The sequence below is a fragment of the Mus caroli genome, unplaced genomic scaffold (genome assembly GCF_978045245.1).
Source record: "Mus caroli unplaced genomic scaffold, Mus_caroli_1 scaffold_4, whole genome shotgun sequence".
Lineage (NCBI taxonomy): Eukaryota > Metazoa > Chordata > Mammalia > Rodentia > Muridae > Mus > Mus caroli.
In genome coordinates, this window is record NW_028227259.1 from 89,646,044 (window position 1) to 89,664,899 (window position 18,856).

The following is an 18,856-nucleotide window of genomic DNA, read 5'->3' on the forward strand; positions in this document are numbered from 1 at the left end:
TATAATATTTATTTTTCCAATTTTCAAAGCAAGTGTTTCTTTACTTATTATCTTATAGGTAGCATCTCATGTTTGGATTTTTGCTTGACATGGTCATTGTGTGTATTTTAACTAAGGAATTTGACCTGTTAACAGTCAAGCTTGTTGTTTATAATTTAATATATCCTATTTTAATTCATTTGTTTTATTTGTTGTTTTATATATATATATATATATATATATACTCTTGTTTATATATATACTCTTGTTATATATATTTCTCTTATTGATCTTTTTTGTAAGATGGTTTTCTCATTGCCAACTTGACTAATAATGGCACTATTAATATAAATATTTGAGTATATCTGTGAGAAAATTTTCAGGAAGGATTAACTTATCATTTTTCCTTGGTGCAGATATCCATTCCCTTTGTTTCCATCACATAAACTCTACAGACCTTGCTTCTCATGATTGATACAACCTTTCAAATTGTGCAATAAAATATATCTATGACTCCAAAACTTTATTTTGGCAAGGAACTTGGTCAGTGTGATGAGAAATCATATACTCTATTATATAATCGTTTTGTCATCAACGATTTTTTTTCTAGATGATGCATCCTAGAGTTTTTGGAAAGTTTGTAGCATCACAATACCAGGACAAACAAGAAGATCCAGGTAAATCACACGTCAATACCCACAATCTTCATGGGCAAATAAAAGCATTGGTGATTTCAGAAATGGTAGATAGCAAGTTTCTTGGTGAAGTTTCATCTACTCATTGATTTCTCAGGACCTTTGTGCACTAAGATTCTGTTGTGGTTTGAATATTCAAGGTACAAGGAGTGGCATTATTAAGAGACATTGCCTTGTTAGAGTAGGTGTGGCCTTATTAGAGGAAGTGTGTCACTGGTAGTGGGCTTCAAGATCCTGTGTTCAATTTCTGCCCAATGTGGAAACAGTCTCCTAGCTGCCTTCCAATCAAGATGTAGAACTCTCAGTCCCTTCTCCAACATTGTGTCTGTCTGGACTCTGCCATGCTTCCTGCCATGTTGATAATGGACTAAACTTCTGAAAGTGGAAGGTAGGCCAAATGAATGTTGTCCTTTATAAGGGTTGCCTTGGCCATGGTGTCTCTTCACAACAAGGAAACCCTAAATAAAACAGATTGCAAGAACAAACTATCCAGCTACTTCTTGGTCCTAGGAAAGGGCTTTGGACAGATAGGTTGAACCAACTGGCTGCTCTCTGTAAATCTTAGCAGCTAATACCACTCAGGGCAGTATGTTTGGCTTTTTCCGTAGGGACATTGATAGGCAGAAACTCTTGTCTATCTTATTCACAGATCTTTTCTTTGTCAAGTAACTATCCTTTCTCTGTCAAGTACTAAGGCACACTGTCAGGCTATTCAGTGAACTCTATGTGACTTAATATTTTAATCAACATTCTTACAAAATAATATCCATGCAACACTGATGAGTTCGGTAACTAGTACACCTGGAGTTCACGTGTTGAGAATAAAATGCAGACTCACCTTACACTAATCAGTGTTCTTTCTATGATTCAAAACTCCTGCAAACAGGTTTACATAGGTCACAACTCCTAACTTTACTTCATTACAAAACATGTGACATTAAACACTTCCAAGTAAATCTGAAATAATTAATATTTGCTTTTAGTATCTCTCTTCAGCCAACAACTTCAATCTGGTCATTAAGTTTGCTTGCACCAACTCAGGTTAAATTTTAACTCGTGGATTTTTTTTTTCTTTTTCTTCTTAGAAATAAAGACAGTCAGTAAAGCAAGGGAACACACCGTTAACAGAAGCACTTTGACTTCCAGGATGCCTGTGAAGTGGATTTCTCCTCTGCTCCTGCTGCAGATGAGTTGCTGTTTCAGATCCACCAGCTGTGGGAAGGTGTTAGTGTGGCCACTGGAATTCAGTCACTGGATGAATTTAAAGATAATACTGGATGAACTTGTACAGAGGGGCCATGAAGTCACTGTTCTGAGACCTTCAGCTTCCATTTTTGTTGATCCTAAATATTCCCCTGGCCTTAAGTTTGAAACTTTTCCTACAGCTCTCAGTAAAGATGATCTGGAATCTTTTTCCAGGAAGTTCGTGGATATATGGACTTATGAGGTCCCAAAAGATACATGCTTATCATATTCTCTGCTTCAAACACTGTTTGATAAATTATCTGATCATTTTCTAAATCTTTGTAAGGAAGCTGTTTCAAACAAACAGCTCATGACAAAACTCCAGGAATCCAAGTTTGATGTCCTTATTTTAGATGCCCTAGCTACCTGTGGGGAGCTCATTGCTCAAATGCTCCAGATTCCTTTTCTGTACAGTCTTCGCTTCTCTCCTGGCTACCAAGTTGAAAAGGACAGTGGAGGATTTGTACTCCCTCCCTCTTATGTCCCTGTGATTTTGTCAGGATTAGGTGGCCAAATGACATTCACAGAGAGGGTAAAAAATATGATATGTATGCTTTATTTTGACTTTTGGTTCCAGACATTTACAAAGAAGAAATGGGATCAGTTTTACAGTGAAACTTTGGGTAAGTTACATTTCTTCGTAGTAGCTTGATATCCCTAGCTACACATGTACTTGAAGCTATATGTTCATGAAATTCAAAGCGAAGTTGTTTTTGTAGGTGATCAAATATATAATAGGATATTAGCTAAAAAAAATCACAAATGCTCTGTAAAAGCTCATATTAATGTTAAAATAGAAGGTATCAGTCCTGATAAAAGACTTTCTGGTTAGCTATACAATTGTAAAGAGATTCAAGTAAATGGTCCCTACATGAGTCTTTACTCATTTTATGCTTTTTTAAACCTCTATTTAAATAAGTCACTTCCTGCTTAACCAAATACTGATTTATTTAGAGAATGACGTATTTTATAGTATGTATTTAACATTGAAGAAATTGTGTTCTCTTGTACAAGCCATTGTGTATAAATAAAAATTAAAATGTGGGGTCTTACAACACGTCCAAAAGTTTGATTGTTTTCTGTTCATGTTTAGTACATGTGTTCTGTTCCTAGCATCCACTCATGTCCAGTGGCCTCACATTGCTTCAGGGAACCTGCTGTTCTTTTATTCCAGTGCTGAGGCACTGGAATAATCTTCGAGTATACCCATGCAAACACAAATACACATAAATGAAAAGATAAATCATAGAATATATTCTCTGTATTTCCCCAAAATTTCTCCTTCTCTTCAAAGACATATGTTAATGTATAGGTTTGAAAATGAACCTGAGGTTTCTACCAGCACATTTCCTTATTGTACTGTTTTCTAAAAGCCATTATAAATGTCTGTACTCTACAGAAGTATGGAACCATATATACTTGTTCTATAGTTTTTGAGTCAAGTTACTTCTCTTGAAAATTATACCATAGTTAAGATTACCCTAAAATTTCTATTTTTATGACTTGTATAAATATGGTGATTGCTTTTTTAGGATAAATCATATTAGATATATCAATATGAAACAAGAGTAGAAGCACTAAGTAGAAATTCAGCCATTCATAAACTTTACAGCTCCCTTGACAACAGAAGGGTAAAGTCCTTTCGATACACTACAATGACCTGGGGAATTCTGGAAAGAGTACACACCATAGTGTAAGATTTGGACCAGAATTTGTGTTTATATTTACATAGTTCCTTTTGAAAAGTTAGACAGTAAAATTTGTGTTTTCTTATATAGAGGCTTAGTAGGTTGTTTCAATAACTATTCATGGTTTCAAACTATGGGCGAGATTAGATAACTTTCAAAGTCTGCTTTAAGAAAAAAACTAAACTGGCATTTATGTATGTTAACTGAGCCAGAAATCATACATGCAAATCATATTATATATACATAATCATTGGTTTTTTAATGTACATGTTCTACATCAAACACAAATTCTTCCAACATTGTTAAGGAAATATATTGTATACTCAGATGACAGTCTTGCTAACTTTTCCCTGTCTCATTTGCTCCTTTTCTCCATCTAGGAAGGTCCACCACCTTAATTGAGACAATGGGCAAAGCAGAAATGTGGTTCATAAGATCCTACTGGGATCTGGAGTTTCCTCACCCAACCTTACCAAATGTTGAATATGTTGGAGGACTCCACTGCAAACCTGCTAAACCCCTGACTAGGGTAAATATAATTCTTTTCATCTCTTTTTCATCTCATTTTATTTCTGATTAAAGTGATTCTACACCTTTCATTATGTTTTTTTTCTCCAAATGATAGAGATATATATGATGTGAAATTAAGCATCCTGCTAACTAGGAGTTCAATAAGTGCATGTGAGACTTGGTATATATTCATATTAATGACTTAAATTAAGTTTAGTAGGGTATGTGGATGCTTAGACATTGGGCAAATTCCTTACAAAGCAACTATGAGGATATGAGTTTGAATCTCATAATCCACCTAATATTTTAGGTATCCTGGCATTGCATGTATGGCTTTAGTACTGACATTGTAGAAACAGGTTAAAACTGATAGCTTGCTGGATATGATCCTGTTAAAAATAGTGAGATTCATGTTCACTGAGAAACATGAGAAACAGTCTCAAAACTGTGTTAAAAACATGTAGAGAATGACACCTAGTTTAAACTTTTGGTCTTCAAGTGCTAAAACAAAGACAGGGAATTTCTCCATCAGCAGCATATCCTCAATACAACAACCCCCCTCCAACATGCACACATGCATACATGCACACACACATGTACACATGCACACACACATGTACATGAATACATATATTACACAGACAAATATAAACACAAACATGCAAAATAGAAAAATTAATCAGTTAAACTTAGGGCATCCGAAACTGTTAATCATGTAAAAGCTGTGATTAATATATATTAAAGGTTATTGTTTGGTGTCCAGAGAAACAATATAGTCATAATTTCTACACAAATAAGTGATTTGTGGAGGTCATATCTGAAAATACTCTATTTATACACAATGTCATAAAATTGTTACACAGTATATGCTTACCATGAGGTTATGGTTATTTTTCAAAAACAAAACATATAAGTAATTGTAGTAGGAAATTTGTACTAATTACCACATATGTACATACTATAAAATAGATATTATTTCTTCAAACACTAAATAATGGCATTAAATCAGCCATCATGGGAGAAAATTTAAATGGTAACAAAAATTATACTTTCACTTTGCCAGAGGAAAGTATTGAGAATGTTTGTTGAGGCTGGAGAGATGGCTCAGTGTTCAGAGCACTGGCTGCTCTTCCAGAGGACCTGGGATCCATCCCAGAAATCATCTGAAACTCCAGTTCTAAGAGATCTAGCATCTTCTTTTGACCTCTGTGGGAACTGCATATCCAGGACACACAGACATGAATGTAAGCAAAATACCCACAGGGAATGTTTGTTGAACATGTGTGACTACACTTTACACTGCTGCCTGCGATGTTCAAAGTGTTTGACATTGCCATTTTTGTCTTCTGTATATATGAGAACTGCAATTCTAAAAATTCCTGAGAATGCTTTATTTTTTATTCTAGTTTTTTTTTTCATAAAATTTCATAGATGATTTTTCTAGAATTGTTTTGTGACACAAAAAGTTAATTTTTCACAGGAAATGGAAGACTTTGTCCAGAGCTCTGGAGACCATGGTGTGGTGTTGTTTTCTCTAGGATCGATAGTCAGTAACATGACAGAAGAAAAGGCCAATGCAATTGCATGGGCCCTTGCCCAGATTCCGCAAAAGGTGAGATAACGTACCCATGGGAGGCTACTGTATACTGAGTCTGTGAAAGTCCTTGGAAGGTCTGATTCTGGAAATGACTGGGTGAAACCTAAAGGTTTAGGTAAGATCTAATTTACCTTAGACAATTTAGAAACATATGCACATAACAGATATTACAATACTAGGTGTTTTTGGCTGTGAGTACCTGGGATATTAACTTTGTGATCTCTGTGGGTACATTCTGAAATGCTGGCATTATGATTACATCACTGTCAAGGTTTTATAGACATAACAAATTCTTCAGAGTCACTCGTTCTTTTTGTCAATTATTTAAAGTCACTGAATATACAAGATTTTTCTTTGGGAGGGAGTAAATTTTTTTATCAGAAGAATATTAAGCAGCTCTTGAAAATGTTTGAAATGTAGCATGAGTCTCCATCCTAATTTTGAAGTACATCTGTTCAATGTTCAGTTTACAAAATGAAATAATAACAGAAAAACAAAGCAAAACAAGCAAATAAACAAAAACAACTGATTCTAGGTTCTCCTGCCAATATTTGTAGAAGAAATATATAAAAGAAAGGTCGACATGGGTGCTGCCCTACAGGCTTCTCTCTGAATCATAAAACATGACACACGGGACTCTTATTGTAATCTGTCAGAGTGAAAAATGAGGCAGACCCAGATCACACAAAATAGCTAGCTTTTTCAGGGCATCAGACAATGCATAATCAGAGGTTCAGAAATTTCATATATGTAAACATTGCATGAGTTCAAGCTGTAAAACAAGTATTTCCATAAAGGTACATGAAGGACAGTTTAAATATTATCTGAATAACAATAGCAAGGGATGGGTAATAATAATAGACTCACTCTTATCTGCTACACCTGGGAAGATGGCATATACACAGCAAAAATAAAGACCAAAAAATTGAAATTCATTAAAAATGACATAGAAGAAATGATTAAAAGTAAACTCCAAGTAAAAATGCTGTGATATTAATCCTGCAGTATTAGATCTATCAAAATTTTCTATACAAAATATAAATTATTAGTAACTTGCCACTCTTCTCTGGAATTGAATTATGTCACCAAGGCATTAAATATTGTCATGTATTAACTGTCTCCTTTGTCTAAATTCATCTGCTTGGAAAGTAAGGTTTATGCGCAACCTGTTTGAGTGTAAAAATAAACACAGAAACTGCTGGCACATTCTTCTCTCAATCTGTTATGAGTTCTCATTGCTCCTCACTTCTGACTTTTTCATTTATCCCATGGGAGGTATTTAGCTGTTTTCTCTAAGATAAAAAAGCTGTACTTTAAAAAATTATTCCCAGATTGGAAACTATTATTATACCATTCTCCTTTTCCATTCCTCCCTTTAAACACTCTCGTATCTATGACTTTGCTCTCTTTGAAATCCATGACATCATTTTTCATTAATTGTCATTATATAAATAAATGTATCTACATTTATATTTTTAGATATAACCTGCTCAGGTTGTATAATGGTAAATTTGGCTCCACCACTAAAGATTATCCAACATTTAATAGGTTCTTTGGCGATTTGATGGCAAAAAACCAGCTTCTTTAGGACCCAATACCAGAATCTACAAGTGGCTCCCCCAGAATGACCTCCTCGGTAAGAGACTGGAAAACAAATTCTGAATAACAACTGATTTCTTTGATTCCTGTACCTATCCTAGTTGACTCAAAAGCCTTTCTATTACATGGAGTTCGTAAATCATTTAAGATTACACAAATATATAAACAATATAAATATATAAATTATTTATTTAAGATAATAAAAATATATGACTAATATAAATATATAGATTATTTAAGAAAACAATTTCCCACTTGTCTTCTCTTAACTACTATGTGATTCATTTGTTCAACTGGAAACAAGTATTTCATAGTTCAAGGTCAAGTCACATGCAAATCTGCAAAATAGGTGTACGTAAATTTAGTGTCTTCTTTCTCTGAGATAGGAAAACATTTCAGTGATTTTTTGAATATAAGAATCTTTTCTTTTCAAGATTTATTTATTTATTTATTCATTTATTATATGTGAGTACACTGTAGCTGTCTTCAGATATTCCAGAAGAGGGCATCAGATTTCCTTACAGATGGTTGTGAGCCACCATGTGGTTGCTGGGATTTGAACTCATGATCTTAGGAAGAGCAGTTGGTGCTCTTAATTGCTGAACCATCTCACCAGCCCCAAGTATAAGAATATTTACATCAAAACAAACAAACACACAAGCAAAACCCCAAAACCTCTTTTCAGTTCATCATAGAATATACATTTCTCATTTTGTGTCTAAGACTGCTAATTTATGTTAACCTCAATTCATCTCCTTCTAGGTCATCCAAAAACCAAAGCCTTTATTACTCATGGTGGAGTGAATGGTATCTATGAGGCCATCCATCATGGAATCCCTATGATTGGCATTCCTTTGTTTTCAGAACAGCATGATAACATTGCCCACATGGTGGCCAAAGGAGCAGCTGTTACACTGAATATCAGAACGATGTCCAGGTCAGATGTGCTCAATGCACTGGAAGAAGTCATTAATAATCCTTCGTGAGTATTACCTTTTAAAATGTATATCCATCGTTTATTCATTCATGTATGTATTTATTTATTTGGTTAGTTATTCAGTCATTGGCCTTCTTACTGAAAGACAAATGAGCAAGTACTATTCTCAGAGTAATAATGATTGTAGAAACTGAGACAACTAAAGGCATGATTCAGTGTACACATTATTCTCTGGTTGTTATTGTTTTTATTTCCATGTTATGCTTTATGTTGCTTTGCTATGTAAATCAGGCTCATCTTAAATGTTCAACCCCTCTGCTTGGCCAAGAATTGTATCCCACCATATCTGGCCAACATTTCTTTTCAATTATTTTGTTATGGTTTTAAAAATAGTTCAAAACTCAAATAACTAATGAGTGAAAAGAAATTAAACATTAACCATGGTATCAGATTGGTTACATATGGAAGGTATAGGAAAACATCACAAAGGAACAACTTGAATGTTATAAAAGACACATGTCATTTAAAACTTTTGTTATTGAACATAATATCTATTAATGTTTAACTCTGCAACCAGTTGTGTTAATATAAATGTGAAAGTCCATTAGAGTGAGGCAAAGATATATGGCCATCATAATTTTTCTTTGATTAAAAAATCTATTTGGTTTCCCGGAAAAGTCTTTTTATCCCATTTTCAGCATAAGTATGTCCTATAATAGTTTTGTGTACCCTTTGGACCAGGGTAAGGTTTACTCCTCTCCATATAGGCCTGACTATTGGTGTTATCGTTATTTGGATGTTGTTTAGGCACCCATGATGTTATACTTCATGAGTGTAACTTTCTTGATATTTCTCAAATGAAAAAGTTCACAGCAGAATTCTTGGCCCTCTGTCTCTTATAATCTTTCAACACTTTATTCTATGGTCTACTATGAAAGGTAGATTTCAGGTAAGGTACTTTCAAGTCAGTTCCTGCTCAGAGTTCTCAAGGCCCTGTTTCAGAAATACATGGTCTTTCTATAATAAAAATATGCTTCTTACATCTGGGAAATAAACAAGGGCAACAACAATATGTTTAATAGTCTCTTTGACAACTCTAGCCAACATCTCAAAGGAGGGCTTCCATGTCTGGTTTTGGGCTTTATGGTAGGTGCCCCTTAGATCTTGGAGGGAGCACCATTATTCCAGGTGAGAAAAGTTCATTAAAACTGTACATGTGAGTCTGCACAGGTGAGAGTGAGGACCACAGAGGCAGACAGCTTCTGGGACAGGCGGGAGCCACAGAGCCACTGAGGCAGCACCCTTTTGGGGCCGCAGACATCCTGCACCCTCCCAGCCGGAGGACAGAGGTCCACCCTGCAGGGAGAGCCATCTTGGCTCCAGGACTCCGCCGAACTTAGTCTGCACAGGTGAGAGTGAGGACCACAGAGGCAGACAGCTTCTGGGACAGGCGGGAGCCACAGAGCCGCTGAGGCAGCACCCTTTTGGGGCCACAGACATCCGGCACCCTCCCAGCTGGAAGACAGTGGTCTGCCCTGCACAGGAGCCCTCTGCCTCAGGAGCATCTTGGATCCAGGACTCCACCGAACTTAGGAACTTAGTCTGCACAGCTGAGAGTGTGCACCACAGAAGCTGACAGCTTCTGTGACCTGCCAAAGCAACACAGCATCTGGGAAAGGTCCCGTTTTCGGCCTTCTTCTTTGGCCAGGTGGAGGTCCAAACGCCAGATATCTGTACACCTTCCCTTTAAGAGGAAAGCTTGTCAGCAGGGAGTGCCCTAACCACTGAAACTCAGAGGAGAGAGCCTGTATCCCAGGTCTGCTGACAGACGGTACTCAGAATCACCAGAAGAACAACCTCTGAACAGAGACAACTATAACAACTCCAGAGATTACCAGTAAGAATCTTACTAACAGAATCCAAGACCACTCACCATCATCAGGACCCAGCACTCCCACTTCGCCCAGTCCAGGGCACCCCAACACACCTGAAAAGCTAGACCTGGATTTAAAAGCATATCTCATGATGATGGTAGAGGACATCAAGAAGGACTTTAAAGAACTACAGGAGAACATGGCTAAAGAGTTACGAGTCCTTAAAGAAAAACAGGAAAACACATCCAATCAGATGATGGAAATGAACAAAACCATACTAGACCTAAAAAGGGAAGTAGACACAATAAAGAAAACCCAAAATGAGGCAACACTGGAGATAGAAAACCTAGGAAAGGAATCTGGAACCATAGATGCGAGCATCAGCAACAGAATACAAGAGATGGAAGAGAAAATCTCAGGTGCAGAAGATTCCATAGAGAACATTGGGACAACAATCAAGGAAAATGGAAAATGCAAAAAGATCCTAACTCAAAACATCCAGGAAATCCAGGACACAATGAGAAGACCAAAACTACGGATAATAGGAGTGGATGAGAATGAAGATTTTCAACTCAAAGGACCAGCAAACATCTTCAACAAAATTATAGAAGAAAACTTCCCAAATCTAAAGAAAGAGATGCCCATGAACATACAAGAAGCCTACAGAACTCCAAATAGACTGGACCAGAAAAGAAATACCTCCCGACACATAATAATCAGAACAACAAATGCACTAAATAAAGATAGAATACTAAAAGCAGTAAGAGAAAAAGGCCAAGTAACATATAAAGGCAAGCCTATCAGAATTACACCAGATTTTTCACCAGAGACTATGAAAGCCAGAAGATCCTGGACAGATGTTATACAGACACTAAAAGAACACAAATTCCAGCCCAGGCTACTATACCCAGCCAAACTCTCAATTAACATAGATGGAGAAACCAAAGTATTCCACGATAAAACCAAATTCACACATTATCTCTCCACGAATCCAGCACTTCAAAGGATAATAACAGAAAAAAACCAATACAAGGACGGGAACCACGCCCTAGAAACAACAAGAAGGTAATCCCTCAACAAACCAAAAAGAAGACAGCCACAAGAACAGAATGCCAACTTTAACAACAAAAATAATAGGAAACAACAATTACTTTTCCTTAATATCTCTTAATATCAATGGACTCAAATCCCCGATAAAAAGACATAGACTAACAAACTGGCTACACAAACAAGACCCAACATTTTGCTGCTTACAGGAAACTCATCTCAGAGAAAAAGATAGACACTACCTCAGAATGAAAGGCTGGAAAACAATTTTCCAAGCAAATGGTATGAAGAAACAAGCTGGAGTAGCCATTCTAATATCTGATAAGATTGACTTCCAACCCAAAGTCATCAAAAAAGACAGGGAGGGGCACCTCATTCTCATCAAAGGTAAAATCCTCCAAGAGGAACTATCAATCCTGAATATCTATGCTCCAAATACAAAGGCAGCCTCATTCATTAAAGAAACTTTAGTAAATCTCAAAGCAAACATTGCACCTCATACAATAATAATGGGAGACTTCAACACACCACTTTCACCAATGGATAGATCATGGAAACAGAAACTAAACAGGGACACAGTGAAACTAACAGAAGTTATGGATCAAATGGATCTGGCAAATATCTACAGAACATTTTACCCTAAAACAAAAGGATATACCTTCTTCTCAGCACCTCATGGTACCTTCTCCAAAATTGACCACGTAATTGGTCACAAAACAGGCCTCAACAGATACAAAAATATTGAAATTGTCCCATGCATCCTATCAGATCACCATGGACTAAGACTGATCTTCAATAACAAAATAAATAATAGAAAGCCAACATTGACGTGGAAATTGAACAACACTCTTCTCAATGATACCTTGGTCAAGGAAGGAATAAAGAAAGAAATTAAGGACTTTTTAGAGTTCAATGAAAATGAAGCCACAACATACCCAAACTTATGGGACACAATGAAAGCATTTCTAAGAGGAAAACTCATAGCTCTGAGTGCCTCCAAAAAGAAACTAGAAAGAGCACACATTAGCAGCTTGACAACACACATAAAAGCACTAGAACAAAAGGAAGCAAATTCACCCAAGAGGAGTAGACGGCAGGAAATAATCAAACTCAGGGGCAAAATCAATCAACTGGAAACAAAAAGAACTATTCAAAGAATCAACCAATCAAGGAGCTGGTTCTTTGAGAAAATCAACAAGATAGATAAACCCTTAGCCAGATTCACTATAAGGCACAGGGAAAGCATTCTAATTAACAAAATCAGAAATGAAAAAGGAGACAGAACAACAGATCCTGAAGACATCCAAAACACCATCAGATCCTTCTACCAAAGGCTATACTCAACAAAACTGGAGGACCTGGATTAAATGGAGAAGTTCCTAGACAGATACTAGGTACCAAAGTTGAACCAAGATCAGGTTTATGATCTAAACAGCCCTATATCCCCCAAAGAAATAGAAGCAGTCATTAATAGTCTCCCAACCAAAAAAAGCCCAGGACCAGATGGGTTTAGTGCAGAGTTCTATCAGACCTTCAAAGAAGATCTAATCCCAGTTCTTCACAAACTATTCCACAAAATAGAAACAGAAGGTACTCTACCCAACTCATTCTATATAGCCACAATTACTCTGATACCTAAACCACAAAAAGACCCAACAAAGATAGAAAACTTCAGACCAATATCCCTTATGAATATTGATGCAAAAATCCTCAATAAAGTTCTTGCTAACCGAATCCAAGAACACATCAAAACAATAATCCATCCTGACCAAGTAGGTTTCATCCCAGGGATGCAGGGATGGTTCAATATACGGAAATCCATCAATGTAATCCAGTATATAAACAAACTCAAAGACAAAAACCACATGGTCATCTCGTTAGATGCGGAAAAAGCATTTGACAAGATCCAACACCCATTCATGATAAAAGTCTTGGAAAGATCAGTAATTCAAGGCCCATACCTAAACATGATAAAAGCAATCTACAGCAAACCAGTAGCCAACATCAAAGTAAATGGAGAGAAGCTTGAAGCAATCCCACTAAAATCAGGGACTAGACAAGGCTGTCCACTTTCTCCATACCTATTCAACATTGTACTTGAAGTCCTAGCCAGAGCAATTCGACAACAAAAGGAGATCAAAGGGATACAAATTGGAAAAGATGAAGTCAAAATATCACTTTTTGCAGATGATATGATAGTATATATAAGTGATCCTAAAAATTCCACCAGAGAACTCCTAAGCCTGATAAACAGCTTCGGTGAAGTAGCTGGATATAAAATTAACTCAAACAAATCAATGGCCTTTCTCTACACAAAGAATAAACAGGCTGAGAAAGAAATTAGGGAAACAACACCCTTCTCAATAGTCACAAATAATATAAAATATCTTGGTGTGACTCTAACTAAGGAAGTGAACGATCTGTATAATAAAAACTTCAAGTCTCTGAAGAAAGAAATTCTAGAAGATCTCAAAAGATGGAAAGATCTCCCATGCTCATGGATTGGCAGGATCAACATTTTAAAAATGGCTATCTTGCTTAAGCAATCTACAGATTCAATGCAATCCCCATCAAAATTCCAACTCAATTCTTTAACGAATTAGAAAGTGCAATCTGCAAAGTCATCTGGAATAACAAAAAACCTAGGATAGCAAAAACTCTTCTCAAAAATAAAAGAACCTCTGGTGGAATCACCATGCCAGACCTAAAGCTTTACTACAGAGCAATTGTGATAAAAACTGCATGGTACTGGTATAGTGACAGACAAATAGACCAATGGAATGAATTGAAGACCCATAAATGAACCCACACACCTACGGTCACTTGATCTTCGACAAGGGAGCTAAAACCATCCAGTGGAAAAAAGACAGCATTTTCAACAAATGGTGCTGGCACAACTGGTTGTTATCATGTAGAAGAATGCGAATCGATCCATTCCTATCTCCTTGTACTAAGGTCAAGTCTAAGTGGATCAAGGAACTTCACATAAAACCAGAGACACTGAAACTTATAGAGGAGAAAGTGGGGAAAAGCCTTGAAGATATGGGCACAGGGGAAAAATTCTTGAATAGAACAGCAATGGCTTGTGCTGTAAGATCGAGAATTGACAAGTGGGACCTCATGAAACTGCAAAGCTTCTGCAAGGCTAAAGACACCATCAATAAGACAAAAAAAACACCAACAGATTGGGAAAGCATCTTTACCTATCCTAAATCAGATAAGGGTCTAATATCCAATATATATAAGGAACTCAAGACGGTGGACTCCAGAAAGTCAAATAACCCCATTAAAAATGGGGCTCAGAACTGAACAAAGAATTCTCACCTGAAGAATACCGAATGGCAGAGAAGCACCTGAAAAAAAGGTTCAACATCCTTAATCATCAGGGAAATGCAAATCAAAACAACCCTGAGATTCCACCTCACACCAGTCAGAATGGCTAAGATCAAAAATTCAGGTGACAGCAGATGCTGGCGAGGATGTGGAGACAGAGGAACACTCCTCCATTGTTGGTGGGATTGCAAGCTTGTACAACCACTCTGGAAATCAGTCTGGCAGTTCCTCAGAAAATTGGACATAGTACTACCGGAGGATCCAGCAATACCTCTCCTGGGCATATATCCAGAAGATGTCCCAACCTGTAAAAAGGACGCATGCTCCACTATGTTCATAGCAGCCCTATTTATAATAGCCAGAAGCTGGAAAGAACCCAGATGTCCCTCAACAGAGGAATGGATACAGAAATTATGGTACATTTACACAATGGAGTACTACTCAGCTATTAAAAAGAATGAATTTATGAAATTCCTAGCCAAATGGATGGACCTGGAGGGCATCATCTTGAGTGAGGTAACACAATCACAAAGGAACTCACACAATATGTATTCACTGATAAGTGGATATTAGCCCAAAACTTAGGATACCCAAGATATAAGATACAATTTGCTAAATGCATGAAACTCAAGAAGAATGAAAACCAAAATGTGGACACTGTGCCCCTTCTTAGAATTGGGAACAAAACACCCAGGGAAGGAGTTACAGAGACAAAGTTTGGAACTGTGATGAAAGGATGAACCATCTAGAGAGTGCCGTATCCAGGGATCCATCCCATAATCAGCTTCTAAACGCTGACACCATTGCATACACTAGCAAGATTTTGCTGAAAGGACCCAAATATAGCTGTCTCTTGTGAGACTATGCAGGGGCCTAGCAAACACAGGAGTGGATGCTCACAATCATCTATTGGATGTATCACAGGGCTCCCAATGGAGAAGCTAGAGAAAGTACCCAAGGAGCTAAAGGGATCTGCAACCCTATAGTTGGAACAACATGATGAACTAACCAGTACCCCGGAGCTCTTGTCTCTAGCTGCATATGTATCGAAAGATGGCCTTGTCGGCCATCACTGGAAAGAGGCCCATTGGACCTGCAAACTTTATATGCCCTAATATAGAGGAATGTCAGGGCCAAAAGAATGGGAATGGGTGGGTAGGGAAGTGGCGGGCGCTATGGGGGACTTTTGGGATAGCATTGGAAATGTAATTGAGGAAAATATGTAATAAAAAATATTAAAAATTAAAAAAAAACTGTACATGTATCTTTATACATGAAATTGAATGCATTACAGGTAATTTTGATTAATAGTCAATAGCATAATTCTTTGTAGATTTTCAGGCATTCTTTATATTTTATTCATTTTTCTATTTCTTTTGTTCCCCTCTCCCTCTCTCCCTTCCTCTCCCTAAGGAGCCTTCTCCTCTTCCCATTTTGCTTATAAGATCACTTGAATTCTGCAATCTCTCTTCACCTTCTCTACACCTTCTTCTATTTATCTCCCTCTCTATCTCTAAGGAGCCTCTCCTCTTCTCATTCCTCCATTCAAATAAGTGGAATCACAAATTGTAAATACATGTTATATGCATACTAAAAGATGAGGATGTTTTAATGAAAAAAAAATCACGATTTTCCTCTTGTGCTTTGTCAACAGTAGGAGGGTAAGTTAATACCATTGTACTTACTACCTGTTGCTACATTAAACTGATATTTAGAGACAGTGACTCATGTCTCTGAGTCTCCCTTCTTTATATAATCATTAATAACCTTTTTAGCAATAGAATCAAATGCATGTACATGCTTCAGTGTGAAATTTGAACCATTTTTTAAAAAATATCAGAATGCAAACAAAAAATGAAGATTAGCAATACTATCAGAATTAGCATCATAGGATGGCTCAGTGGACAACAGCAGGAGTCACACTAGCAAAGGGCCATAGCTTGGTTTGCAACACCCATATCAGGTAATTTATAATGATCTGTAACTCCAGCTCTGCTTATCTTACACACACACACACACACACACACACACACACACACACACACACACATGCACGGACACACACACACACACATAAGAGCACACACACATACATTCCCACATTCTTACATGCACACACACATGCCCATAATTGAAAATAAGAGTAAAAAATTATTGATCTTACTTTATAATAAGAATATATGTAATGCAATAAAAATTGAAATAATTTGAATATTGTAATAGAGAATTGTTACCCTTTCTATTAATTACATTAGTAAGTACTAACCTTCATACAAAATAGATAAAAGCAATAAGACATTGCAATTAGAGCTAATTAATAAGATCCAAAACACTCTCTTAGTCATAATGTGTAGTGACTCACATGGCACTCCATAAAGATTTCATTTCAAACCCAACCTCTTACTGTCAATACACAGATACACACCATGGTTGCATCTAGAGAAATATTTGCCTTCGACTTATACATTCTGATGCTACTACCTAGGTTGAATAAAAAGTTAGTGTATAATTGCTTACTGGTTTGCTTACCACTCTACAGAGGTAGAGGGACCTGGGAGAGTCAGGCTGATAAATGAGACAAAGTAAAGTCTCATGCAGTAGTTGACTTTATTTAGAGCATCAGGCAATATATACTCTGAGGATTAAAAAGAGTTACATGAGTAAAGTGTACATTCACAGGGCAAAGATGCACATTGTGGACAAGCCATTCACAGTAAAACATTTTTCCACAGAGGCATATGAAAAAATAATAATTAGTTATAATAAATAATTTTATGAAGTAAATGCCTAATTGCTACATCTGAAAGAGACACAAAAGCATAATCTATAAACAATTCTGTTTTTGAAGTAACTGAAGTCATGTGACAGTTACCATGTCTTCATAAAGTTTTCTCATAAACTCTTAGAAATCTCTTCAGAAAAATCAGTTCTTGAACTGTATCCTCATTCTGGATAACTGAAGTTTCATATACTCAAATAATATGTCATTTGAAATTTTTTATTTAAAGATTAACTGTCTACACACTATAACTTCAGAATATTTTGTCTTTCTACTTTTCTGTTTATATATTTCCATATTGCTTACTCAAGAAGTTCAAACATGCCTACTAATATCTTCCTGGGCATAAATATTAAGCATAATTCATTTTCCTTCTACTTTTTGTAAAATCATCTTTATCATCTACACAAAATTTTAGAAATGCGTATTTTTTCATCCTTTCTATGATTTTTTGGTTGACCATTTTATCTCTTACAGCTATAAAGAGAATGTGATGTGGTTGTCAACCATTCACCATGACCAGCCTATGAAGCCACTGAACAGGACTATCTTCTGGATTGAGTTTGTCATGCGCCACAAAGGAGCCAAGCACCTGAGACCACTCGCACACAACCTCACCTGGTACCAGTACCACTCTCTGGATGTGCTTGGCTTCTTACTCGCCTGTGTGGTGGCCACTGCAGTCCTTCCTGTAAAGTGCTGCTTGATTGCTTATCGATTCTTTGTAAAGAAGGCAAAGAAAATGAAGAATGAGTAGAGCTCATTGACAATGCACTACATGAATGAAACTTCAGCATCATTCTAATTTATGCACCACCTTTTAAGCACTCAATAATTACTTTATCAAGGCACATCTTCTTTGTAATTTTGTGCCATGTACATATGTATATATATATATCTGTTGTTACTGAAAATTGATCAGAGTATTCCATCATTTATTTTAATATTTAAACAATTCAGTATAATATTATATGCATCCATAGAAAATATGGAAAATGAATGCATACTTGACAAAGTCATAAATATCAAAACATTGCTATACCTCTACCCAGAGCAGATCAGCTCACCTGCTCCCCTTCCACTCTCTACAGCCTGCCTGTCTCCAGGGTCTGCTTAACCAAGAACACAGCTGAGACAACCTCTACAATACCCACACTAGCTGGAACAGCCACAGAGCCCAACTGATGAGAGAGATACCCCCTTGCCTTAACTCTCTCTTCCCTTCCAATCTTGTCTTCCACCCATGGCAGTTAAGCTTTCCCCTTACCTTCCCACAGCCCACAGCCTGCTGTCTCCCAAGGAGGTCTGCCTTAACCAGGGAAACAAGAGGTTTGCCCTAGCCAGGAACACAGGAGTTCTACCCTGACCAGGGACACAGGACAACTGCCCTAAGCAGGGACACAGGAGGCTTACTCTAACCAGGGACAGAGGGGGCTCCCCATAACCAGAGATAGCATTGCCTGCTTCTCATAAGGCCTGCTCCAATACAGGTCACAGAGCTCTACCTGCCTTCAAGGAGGCCAACTTCAGAGACACCCAGGACAATTCACATCAGAGGTAACCAGATGACAAG

At 37.0% G+C, this 18,856-nt stretch overlaps 1 protein-coding gene across 1 annotated transcript; it reads left to right on the plus strand.

The window, feature by feature from the left end:
- The first annotated feature begins 589 nt into the window (after positions 1-589).
- LOC110288611 (UDP-glucuronosyltransferase 2B17-like) lies at positions 590-18,201 on the plus strand. Its single transcript, XM_085836816.1, has 7 exons — positions 590-656; positions 1,760-2,542; positions 3,988-4,136; positions 5,598-5,729; positions 7,263-7,350; positions 8,076-8,295; positions 17,761-18,201. Exons 1-7 carry the CDS (start codon positions 590-592, stop codon positions 18,038-18,040), a joined length of 1,719 nt encoding a protein of 572 aa, XP_085692942.1. The 3' UTR covers positions 18,041-18,201.
- Positions 18,202-18,856: the final 655 nt, after the last annotated feature.